The 12,807-nt window shown below is 29.1% G+C and overlaps 1 protein-coding gene across 1 annotated transcript; it reads right to left on the reverse strand.

Annotated features, from left to right (window-relative positions):
- Positions 1-4,007: 4,007 nt before the first annotated feature.
- Positions 4,008-12,225, reverse strand: LOC121114302 (pyridine nucleotide-disulfide oxidoreductase domain-containing protein 2). The gene is made up of 5 exons (XM_040708228.2): positions 11,360-12,225; positions 10,293-10,364; positions 9,797-10,162; positions 5,782-6,120; positions 4,008-4,417 (listed from the first exon to the last, which is right to left on the reverse strand). The coding sequence occupies exons 1-5, from the start codon at positions 11,448-11,450 to the stop codon at positions 4,068-4,070; spliced, it is 1,218 nt and encodes a 405-aa protein (XP_040564162.1). The 5' UTR covers positions 11,451-12,225; the 3' UTR covers positions 4,008-4,067.
- Between the last annotated feature and the right edge of the window lie 582 nt (positions 12,226-12,807).

A 12,807-nucleotide genomic window follows, 5' to 3' on the forward strand; every position in this document is an offset into this window, starting at 1 on the left:
AGTGAATAGAAGGTTTTCAAATACAATTTTCTTCACTGCTTCAACGTTTTCATCTGTTGTTGACGTGCTTGGGAGTCGGGAGCGAGTCTCGTCATTGGCATCCTCCCTGCTTTTTTGGAAGAGTTTAGACCACTTGTAAACATTCTTTTTACTCAGAACAGTTTCACTGCATGCCATTGTCAACATTTCAAGTGTTTTGTAGCACTTAATTTCAATTTTACAAAAAAAATCATTCAAATTCTTTGATCCACGTTTTTCTTATGCAAAAATTACCAAACATGCAAAATAATTCCAAAAGTTATGCCTCTCAGAAACAAACTAAACATACTATGTATAGTTGAAACAGTAAATATATGTTTGTGGCAAGCGTACCAACATCAAAAAATGGAGCATACCAAATTTACGTTGCCTGCAAAATTTAAAAAGTCACCTAACTTTTTGAACACACTGCGTATTTTCTCAGTTTATGTCTAAAAGTTGTTGTCATAAATAACTTGTTTTTTTGTTTTTTTTTAATTCCAATAAATAATAAATTATATAAAAACAAAACTTCTTTTGGAGAGAGAGAGATCAATTGTTTGTTTTTTCCTTTAATTTTAGTTTAATCAAAAAGGATGGATAAACTTTTACTTTAAATCTCTATGGAAAAAGTGCATTTTCTGTATGCTTAGTCACGCTGAAAGCGTGTACATACATTCATTGACTATTAATTATTTCAATAAAAGACTTTGTCTTGAAATTCGTATTGATATCATATATTGTTAATTATACTTTTATTCTTTATTGAACAACAATTGATAATTATATGTTGTAATTGTATAAATAATGGACATTCTTCGTTGTCAGTTTCTCTATTTTTAGCTTTAAGTTATTGTATTCTTTAAGAAAGTTAAATTAGGGCTTTAAAAAAATAATATATAAATCTCGTATTTCCAGCCCTTTTTTAACTAAGTAAGTATATCTTGTTCATTATTGGTCACATTGGATCCTAGAAGAAGGAGTTGAAAATGTGTTAGTGTATACTACAAAACACTTTTTGGAGATTATTGCGCTTATCTGGTTCAGTTGTGAATTATTGTGCGTTGATTACGGAGGTCTCAAAGGAAGAAATTCGCCATATTTTACATTTTTACTATCTGAAAGTGAAAAGGGAACAAGAAAATTTGCAATGTATACGGGCTGATACTCTTTCAGTTTGTGTTGCGCAACAGTGGTTCGAGCTATTTCGTTCTGGTATAGTGGATGTGAATGACACACTCTGCACTAGCAGATTCAGAGCTTTTTTCGGTGTAGTCGTAGTCTGGAGTCAAGAAAATTTGCTCCAACTCCAGCTACCAAAATGACTATAATTCATGTAAATAAAACTTATCAATAATTTCAGCTTACATTGAGTGTTTGTAAAAGTTTTTTTTATGTGTTTACAAGTTATATTTATTAATTACTATTAATTTATTCAAGTTGAAAGTGAAAACTAATTCATAAGTTTATTTCCCAAATCGCAAAACGTTTTCTATACGTTCTTTATAATGTAGTATACAATCACAATTCTCAATCAGCTCTGTTGTTTAGAGTGAAGCCATGCTAGTCCATTATTGTTCTTGTGAATAAATAGTCAATGTCATCAGAGGATGTAAGCTGTAAAGGTTAACGTCTCAGTGAGAGGTTCTGTGTATTGTCGTTCCTCGGTTACGAGTACATAAATTGTGTTCAAAAACATATTTAATGATATATATTTATCACTTTTCATCAGTTTCATTTGTTGTTTATCTTTTTAAATATCTTAAATGGCAAATATTCTCATTACATTTGGTACAATTAATTACTTTACATATATAACTAATAACTACCTATAGCTATAAATTAAATCTATATTTATAATTTCTAAACTCCAGAGACTCAATAATAGGCTATGAAATATATTATAGTAAAATTTTGTGTCGGAGTCGGTGATATTCAAAATACTCAAGTCGGATTCGGACATTTTATGTAACGAATAAATAAAGAATTTAGTGTGGTTGTGCAATAATTTAATATTCCATGGACGATTTGCTTATAGAACTTACAAATTGTACATAAATCGCAACATTTACAGAGACCCCCATATTTTTTCACTCATCCATAGTCACTCCATCCAGGTCCCCTAATAACAAAACCGTGATTACGGCAGTGATGTATATGCATTATTTCATGGAAAATTTGCACTTCCGATTTGAATAAATTTGGTATGTCAAATAACTTATTATAGAAAAACTCAAAAAGGAAATTTCAGATCTGTAACTCAATCCAGTTCTTTTTCATAATTAGTTTTATCAAAAACTTTTTGAAGATACTTTCGTTTTAGATTGTAGTTTGTAAACCACTCATTTGATGGATGAATATAATACATGATTTGATATCTATTGAGTTATGCAACAAAATACTGAAAACATTTTTTTCAATTACGTTATAAAGAAGTATGGTTACTCTTGACCATATATTTTTATCTTAAATATCTCAAACATGAGATTCTCTGATTTTCCTAAAAAAATATCAGAACAATCTAATTTAAGAAAAAAGATTAGAGGTAAGTCTATGGGATTGGACGATATGAGAAGTTTAATTAGTTTATACAAATAAAATTTAAAAATAAAATTGCACATTTAATGGTTTTTAGAAGTGTATTTAATGATTATAAAGTTAAGCAATTTGGGACTTTAAACAAATTCACGTTTAATGTTCATTCTCAGTAATGGTTATTATTTACTTTGTAGCCGGAGTCTCCAACTTCTAAGATCTGAATGAAACTAAGTATCCAATATATCTAAACAGGTTCTATACTTTGAAGATTGATAATACTTTATAAGACTTACACCTCTAAATTCAAATAAATGTGAACGAAAAAAATATGTGAATAAGTTAACCTCTCATATCTTTTTATTTATTTTACTCTTTAGAATTACACGTCTTATCTATCAATTCCATATAGGCAGTATTAGTTTGGAAATGAACAAAATTCCTATAAATTTCATTTGAAAAGAAGTACATAAGGTTATCAAATATTTGCACACCAAAAAAATTGATATTAAAAAAATATATTTCAACTTATTTTCATCCTACCTTCATTTTGATATCAGAGTTAATTTTATTTAAGGTAACACTTTATTGTATAAGTCCATTTTAAAAAAAAAAAAAATTGTAATTTTTTAATATAAATCAATCCTTTTAATTTAACATTAATTAACCCAGTTTAACATCCACGTTAAATTAGTGATTGTTTTGGGTAATTTAATTTAAATTGGAAAAAGTCCCGCTCCCCGAAAAAAAATTTACTTTAAAGTTCTACCTAATCTTTTTCTTTGGGTGATTTTTTCCGTTAATAACTTTTTAAGAGTGTATTGTCCCAAAAATATACAATGCCTTAAACAAATTTGTTGAAACTTATACAGGCTTATAGAGTATTTATGTGAAATTTTATAGTTCTTGAAAGTTTTTAGAGTTATTAATCGAAAATTGAAATAGACATTCAATAATTAATCACATATAAAATATTATTGTATATGTAGTTTGAATCAAACAAAATTAAATATTAGCCTCAATTAATATTTGGAATTGTAAATCAAAATGACTGATGTTGTAATTAAATAAGAGGCAAATTCTAACTTATATAACCTCCTTCCCCCAAAATTAAGTAACAACTTTTATAACAAATATATACGCAACTTTTTACTATTTAACTCGCAAAACCTCTCTTTTCGGATCCATTTGTTTGAATTTTGATTTTAACTATAATTATAAAAAATGATAAGTCATTTTTTCGTTTGTTTGAATTCTTATTAGAAGAAAAGATGAACTCCATTTTTCTTTGTATGATATATGTACATATCTGTATAAAAGATATATAATGTACTAGTCAGAAATACATATCATTTATCGACATATATTTTAGTATATGGCCATTCCCTATAAAATGTATGTACACATGGATAAATATTAATGTACCCATAATAAAACTAATAGAAGGGCATTAATTGTACTCAAATAACAATATAAAAATGTATTTCATCTATGTTAATCTATGTAATATGAAACTATAGATCATTATTGACAAGGGATTCCGCTATTATTTTACCGTGGATATTCTCCATTCCATCATAGAGATAAAGACCTTTCATTTTTGTATTATCAATGTAGTGCTTTGGAAGAGAAATATGAGTACCTAGTACGGAATTGCTTAATCCTGGTATATATTTGTCTAAAAGGGACGTCACCTCAGCTTCTTGTAATCGCGAATTGAGTGAAAACACTGCGACTTTCAAAACTCTCAGTTCAGGATTGTTGGATTTGACTAGACTGATCTTTAGAACAGGAGACATTTCTGGACTAAAAGACTCACAATTGAGATACAAAGGACATCCTGGATACTCATTGAATAACTTTTCTATTTAAAGGAATAGATATGACTTAGTACGGGCTATTTTTTTTTTTTTTTTTTCATTACAATTGTGTACATCATAGATAAAGAAAAACATAAAAGGATCCCAGAAGTGTCCATTGGCAGTTCAGTGAATCTAAAACTTACTATCTTGTCTATAAATTCAGCTGAAGAAAGGGGTCATAGATATGATTGTAAAAGTACCCCAATATACATAGATATCTTCATTGTATTTCTCACCTTATTCTTCAAAAAAAGAAAGGAAAAAGGTCCAAAATTATATAAAACTTAACCCATTACGTCTCTAAAGTCTTAGGTTATATCCCCAAAACGTTTTATTGTTGACCTCCAATATGAAGAAAACAATTGACTTTTAATTTCAAAACATATTTATTTCAACTATTCCGGTTTTTTTGGGTTTTTTTCAATTTTCTTGACATGGGGACAATGGGATTGTGAAGCCCATTACATTAATTAAAGTAAAAAAGACCCATAGGAATTCAAAGAATATTCATATCTTTCTATCTGGAATCTTTTTGATAATTTTTTAACTAATAATTACGTCCAAAAGTTACTCCCATGATTTGTAGCCTCGTGTTGCTTGTATGCAAAGTAATTTATGAGTTAAATAATAAATAATGTTGTTCGTATAAAGATGTGACTGAATAAAATATAGTCTACTCACATAAAAATGTACATGATATTTTTTGTCAGCTGTGGATTTTTCTACTTCCCTATTTGTGTTCTAAGCGTTCATTGGTTAAACTCGAATTAATTTTAGAAAAGTAAATACTTTTGCTACTGGTCCTGTGTGAGTCCTTCTTTAGGACCAAGAACAACGGTAAAGTCCATTCAGTCCAGTTCCACTTGTCGGTCCTTAAAGAAGGTAAAATCGATCCCCCAAGAGGGTGTTTTTCTTTTCTTAATTATTTCGTTATATAAAAGAATAAATTATATAATTAAATAATGTTCGTAACACATTGTATTATAAAGAAAATAATAATAATTTTTGCAAGATATGTGCAATAATCTGAATACATATTTCATATATCTTTTTTGCCATACTAAACCATCGATATTTGTATGAAAATTTCAAAGGACCTAACATAACTCAACTACCTTTATTGATAATAGGCCTATAGTGGCCTTTTCTCTTTCTTGTTTAAAAGAAAGAGTGAGAGATATAATGAAGAACACATCGAAATAATTAAAGTAAATTCTAAAACAAATCTAACGTCATTCCTATAGCCTCCTTTGAATATACCTACCCATTTTGTCAGGTGAAGTTAATGGCCCAGTAGTCTTACACACACCTTGTCTCCTCTATGCTTTTCTTTCTCTATGATACTGTACATACAATGTATATATACCCAAATACGTTTCATGCACGAAGAAATCCCTTTCAAGACCTATATATAAATCATCAACGAGTCCTTCCTTCATTTTAAATTGTGGAAGTATGGAGCAAGTATTGGGTGCGAGGAGGGAGGAACAAAGGCACTCCATTCCGTTAGCTAAAGAAATCCCGGAGACTCCGTGACTCTTGAAACGAATCTCCCGCACACCTCCTCCACAAAATATGTCCACCCCAAGGGATACGGCTCTTCTTCGTATAAAGGGAACGAAGGAGTCTTCCTTCTTTTCAGCGAGGAGATGTAGGGGGTAATGGATTTCTTGAAGAACTCCGTTTCGTAGGCTTTGCCCTGACTCTGATGGAAGGAAAGATACATAAGAAGAAAAAAATAATGCAATTAGTTACTTATACTTTTTACTAGTAATGGAACGACGATTAATCAGAATCAGAGAATTGGGGGTTTTATTTTCTGGAATCGGGATTGAATCGGAAAAAGAATGTTTAATTTGCAATTTTGATTCTAATTTATTAGAGATATTTAACGATTTATAACTTTTTTAAGTTATGAAAAAAAATTAAGGAACTTTTGCTTTTGAATAGAAAATTTATAATTGAAATTTAATTTAGTTTTTCAATTTTTTTTCAAAAAAAAGATAATTTTCTCTTAACAAATATACTTTTGAAACTATTTTCCAAACAATTTAATGTTTTTTTTTGTTGTTTTTTTTTAAATAATATTTGAAATTTAATTTTTGCAATTTTTTTGAGAACTGGAGATTTTCGAAAAAAAAATTCAAAAAAAAAAAATTAATATTTGAAATTTTATTTCAAAAAATTTAATTTTTGTGAAAAGTTCTAGATTTTAATTTTTTTTTTTCAAAAATATCTAATTTTTGATAAATAAACATGGATTTTTGAAAAAAAATTCTAATACTTTTTCGTGAATTGTTGTGAATTTTTGAAGAAATTTAAAATATCACATTGTTTATTTGAAATATTTCTTCTAAAATTTAATTTTTGGATTTTTTTTTTTTTTTTTTTTTTTTTTTTTAATTCAAAACCAATGACCGATACCCCAAAAAAAAAGTATATCTCTCTCTTGTGAACGCCCTTGATAGTAAATGGTATTTTTTAACTATTATTTATATTTAATATTAAGTAATCGGTATTTGGAATTTTACTAGATTCGCATCGTATTCGTTCCATCCCTACTTTTTAGTTACAGATAATTATACAAATAAACAAATACTGTTGGTTGCAAAAAAAAAAAAGTTTTTAAAATATAAACGTATCCGTTCATTCCTCTAAATGCACTTATTCGTAATACCTGAATACTTATATTATTTTTGTTATTATTACTAACCATAAAATTATAGACATAAATCCACATTTTCACTTGTGGTTACAATGAACCAAAATCAAGAAAATGTGTATTGAATATGTATGTATCTAATAAAGAGAGCTAGAGAATTGGACAATTAACTGAGGAAACAACAACAACTTTGTGAGTGCATGTGCTTGTTATACGTGCAACACTCCAACGTTTTGTTCATTTATAATAATTATTAAAGGGTTATGCATATTATTACTTGTTAGATTCCTCAGGGGAGTTGCAGAGGGTAGCATGGAGAATCTTTAGCCCCACCCAAATTTGGCAACATTTCCTTTTAACTAGAAAAAATTGAATATTAGAAAAAAAAATTCAAAAAATTGAATATTTGATATTTAAATTAATTTTTCTAATTTTTTTTCTAAAAAAATTAATATTTTGTAAATAGCTGTTGATTTTAGAAATTTGTCTCCAAAAAATTGAATTTTAAAAATTTAAGTTAATTTTTCTAATTTTTTTCCCAAAAAAATTAATATTTTGTAAATAGCTGTTGATTTTTGAAATTTTTCTCAAAAAAAAAAATCAAAAAAACCACCCAAGTACACAGGGATCCCAAAGCATTTCATATCTTCTTGGCCCTCTTTAAATACGTAACTGTAAATGTACATATCTATAGTATGCAAGGACAACATCAAGTTTTGTGGCTGGAGGGATTATACCCCCCCAGCCCTCCTCCCAATCAAGGAATCATATAGAAATTATTGTTAATCGAGAAAATTTCAAACTTATAAAAAAAAAAAGGTCTCAGGCTCCCAAAAAAAAAAAATAATACAGACACCCCTGATGTGGGGTTTGTCAAGAAAAAAGCAATCTTCAACATTAGTAATCATAAAATAAAATTAGAAATACCCAATAAATAAATTCTACGTGATGTTATCATTCTAGAACAGTGGTTATCATAATGTAGTACACATCTTAACTCAAATTTTGTTGTCAAAATTAGAAACATATTTTGAAAAGGACGACATAAATTAGGTAAAACTAATGGTACCTGGTACTTTTGTCTTAAACTATTTCATTTGAGGACATCCTGCCTGACACCATTTCGCCTTAGAACATTTTGCCTTAGAGCCAGAGCCATTTTGCTTTAAGGATATTTCGACTAAAAATATAAATAAATAATAATAGAACCTTTCCCCAAAATTTCAAAACATACATACATATTATCGAAATCTCATTATGTAATGAGTTCGAACCAGAGACAAAATAGTTAATAAAACTAGTATAATGAGAAAAATATAAGAAACAGGATAACGATTCGAACGGAAGAAGTGATGATCACTATTCCGTTATTAATTATCATTAGACATGATGGATTATTCATGTTAGAAAAGACTCATGGATTGACGAACACGCATAATATGAGGAAGGAGCATAATTACTCCAACGGAAAAAAACCATTTAACGCGTTTTATAGAAATACAGATTACATATTTTGATTAAAAAATTCAAAGGAAACATCCATTTTAACCAATACTAATCAATAGCAAGATTATAAATCTCATTTATTTATATTTAAAGGGGATATATCCCTGAGGCATAATGGATTTAAGACAAAATGTCCTAATGTAAAATAGTTTACGTTCGAAATTATCGGGCAAATAAACTAATACTATCAAAGAAAATATTTAAACGCGCCTTTATAAAATTATGTTAAAAAAGGATACATTTTAAAAGTATTAAATAATGAGAGTACTTTCTTAGGTGTCACGGTTAAAGAAGAAGTCGATCATCTTGTAGGAACAAATGTTATAGCTAATATAATAAAAAGCTCTACATCCACATAACAACTATTTAGTTTATTTTTTTATTTCTTATTTATGAAGGAGAAAAGTGCTAAGTTTTTGGGGGAATTGTCTTTAATAACTGAAAATTCATTAACAACTATGCCTCCACGTACCCAAAGTACCTTATTTGACTTAATTATACAATCCCCAATATGTGAGATATTTTTTGAGTTAATGTATTGTATATCGTGCACGGGAAATCGTCCTGGAGAAAATTGCCATTGGGAAAATTTCTTACCTGCTTGGTTTCCTTCCCGTAGTCCTAATCAACCCATAGGCCCAGGGTTTATTTTGAAGCTTTTGGAAGGGAGATATATACTTTCTGAAGCAGCCGCATCAGTGTTTAGCCTACATAGTGTATCTGCTATGTTCTTAAACAACCCGTGGGATCGGAGTACATTTTTAAGTGTTTGGAGGGGGTATAAATGCATCGTAAGTATAAGACAAGATGTGTGTATTGTGATTTTGTTAGTAAATGACGGGAAATTATCCCAATGGCAATGGTCTTGGTTTTTGGAATTTTTATTCCAAAAAATTCCAAAAACGGAAAATAAATTGAAAAGTTCGATTTTTAAAAAAAATATTCATTTTTTTTTTTAAAAATTCAAAATTTTTTGAAAAAAATTTCTAAAATCCGCAGCTGTTGGAAAAAAAAAATCTAACATAAAATTTTTCGGTGAAAAAAAAATTGAAAAATTAAATAAAATTTCAAATATTAAATTTTCTAGTAAAATGCAAAAATTCGTTTATTCGGGGAAAAAACGTTCCTGAGTTTATCAATATGGTCTTAATTAGTTGAAAATATGAACGTAATCCGCTTTTTTTATTTCTTGCCGGGCGACATATGTACTTACGTGGATCATCTGGATCACATTCCCCTTGAAGGAAGCACCACTTTGAGGCCAAAGTAGACTTGAGAGGTGCAAAATCAAAATAGTCATTAAGAATATCTCTACAGGACCTTTGTTTCAAACTAAAAGATGCATTTTTCATGTCTGCTAGAAACTCTTTATAGCGCTCAGCATCCCCGGATGAAAAATGTCGGATGGAGTCAATCGGATCCGGACCCAGAGTGAGATGTTTTATAGATGTATTATAGCCATATATTGGTGTTATGGATGTAACGTCAGAGTGTTTTTTGGACTTTACGTTTAGATTCAAGTCTAAGATGATTCTTTCTGGAAGGGATATGATGGGGGGTCGACGTGAGTATTTTAGTCCTAAGGATGGAGAAACAACGATTGTACATCGGTATAGCAATGGCAACATGGAAAAAGAGAGTTTATAAACATTGAAAAATGAACATATTTATTTGTGTAAATTAGAAATGGAATCATTTTACTTTCTTGCCTGAATGCATTTTTAAAGAGTAAGACTCATTTTCTAAAGAAAACTTCTTTTCGAAGAGTGCCACTTTCTTGCCTATATTAGATAGATGGAGAAGAAATCGTTACATTAATAAAGTATTAATATGAAGAATAACTAGGATACTACAAGGACGTCCTCAGTGGATTATTATGATTTTTTTTTTTTTTTTTTTTTTTGGGAGGCTTGGTTTTGGAAAAAAAATTCAAAAATTAAATTTCAAGTATAAAATTTTTGAAAAAAAATTCAAAAATCCAAATTTTGTATAAAAAAATTCAAAGTATACATTCAAATTTTTCCTGAAAAAAATTAAAAATTCAACAACGTTCATTAAAAAATTCAATTTGTTGGATAAAAATTTCATAAATCTACAGTTGTTCATAAGAAATGTAATTTTTTGGAATTATTTTGAAAAATCCCGGGATATTATCAAAAATAAATTTTTGGAAAAAAAATTTCAAAACATAAATTTAAATTTATCTGAAAAAAATGTCAGAACAATAGTTTAAATCAGCACCTGTTCATAAGAAGTTAAATTTTTTGGAATTAATTTGTAAAATCCAGAAATATTGTCAGAAACTAAATTTTTTGGAAATAAAATTGAAAAAGTTAAATTATTTGGCAAAAAAATTCAAAAAACAAATTATGCATATATTAAATTTTGTTAGAAAAAAAATTTCAAAACATAAATTTATATTTTTTTTTTAAATATGAAAATTCAAAACATTATTCAAAAAATTGGATTTTTTGGGAAGAAATTTCATAAATCTACAGTTGTTCAAAAGAAGTTAAATTTTCGGAATGAATTTGAAAAATCCAGAGATATTGTCAAAAAGTTTAATTTTTTGGAAAAAAATTGAAAAATTAAATTATTTGGACAAAAAATTTAATTTTTTATAATCAAAAATCAAAAAAAAATTTCATATATTAAATTTTTTGAAAAAAAAAGTAGAATATTAAATTTTCTAGTAAAAAGGAAAAATTCCTTATTTTAGGGGGGACTGCTGCCCTACAGCTCACCCCTAGAGGACATCCCTGTACTTCAAACTCACCAGAGGTAGCCAAATATGCAGAGGCAATAAGCCCATTCAAATTACCACCAACCACTATGGTATCGTAGGTTTTCTTAGCAACATTCCTCATGTTACGTCCTATCCAAACACTTTTTATATATGATTTATAAAAGAAAATATGTATATTTTATAGAAATAAAATTTAAGAAAAACTGGATTTTTACGTAATATGTACGTATAGATATGATAACAGTTTGGATTCACCATGTGACATCATGGCATCCTTATTTTTTTTTAACTCGTAAGGCTAAGTATTATGTTGTATTTATGTATATCTATGAATTAAGACAATTACATATGTTTGTAAATGTGTACATGTATGTATGTATTGATTTACGGGGAGAGTACCTAGTACTTACGACATATGGCATTATGGGGTATCATCTCCTCCTGACTTAATGAGTGTTGTTAGTTGTTACCTAATTTGTACTAATTTGCCTATAATGTATTTGTGTATGTTATATACGCTGAGTGAACATAAAAACAATCTTTTTTCCCTTCATATACCGAATGCTTCATTGAAATCTAAACACTTACTAATTCAATAATTAATTAAGGTTGAGATATTTTTATTTAATTCATATTACTATATATTAAAGTATACACAATGTGTTATAAAAAACCCTGAGCTCTCTAGCTTATCTACAAGACCATAAATCAACACTTGCCCTCATTAAGCAGTTGGTTGTCTCTTGGGACACTTTCTACGTCGTGAACAAGTCCGAAATGTTGGATAAGAAGAGGGGTTCTGTCAAAAAGGTCAAACTGGATCCAGGCCAATCTCCTCAAGTCCATGTGGGCCTATATAAGAGATCTTGGGGTTTAACATTGAGGGTGGAGAAGCCACTTTTGACCCTAATTATTTTGAACTCTTTTTGGCAACTTTTGGGCTCCCTACAACCATGAGGTCAATCCCCTCGACTACACTTTTTGGATAGATGACGAAGGGAAACCCTACATTGTCCGTCATCCAAACACCGAGGCCCTCAAATCCATTGTCAGACGCCCCCGGGCGCCATGACAGAGGAGTACATTTGCAAGCGGATTCCAGGTCTTCCATTCCTGCCTAGAAGCCATCATTGCCACTAAGGCCGGCTACATTAATGATTACGAGACCTCGGACACACATCTATTTATAGAATTAATTTTGTTGAAATTCTATTGTTGATTAATTATTTCTTGTTCAAGTTTAAAATTCAAACTGTTCCGATTTTAAAGGGCCACTCGGTACCTATGCATACTGCAAAATATTTCCTAGTCATATGGGACTCAATTATAGGCTTTGTATTCAAATTCGTGGGAAGAGCTATGATACTTTACAATTTTAGCTCTAGTTTAAAACCTTTATTTGCATTTGTGTTGATGGGGCACATATATAATAATAATTTATTGTATGTAACTTTAATGTATACAGAACCAAAGGCACA

This window comes from Lepeophtheirus salmonis, chromosome 1 (genome assembly GCF_016086655.4).
Source record: "Lepeophtheirus salmonis chromosome 1, UVic_Lsal_1.4, whole genome shotgun sequence".
NCBI classification, from domain to species: Eukaryota; Metazoa; Arthropoda; class Copepoda; order Siphonostomatoida; family Caligidae; genus Lepeophtheirus; species Lepeophtheirus salmonis.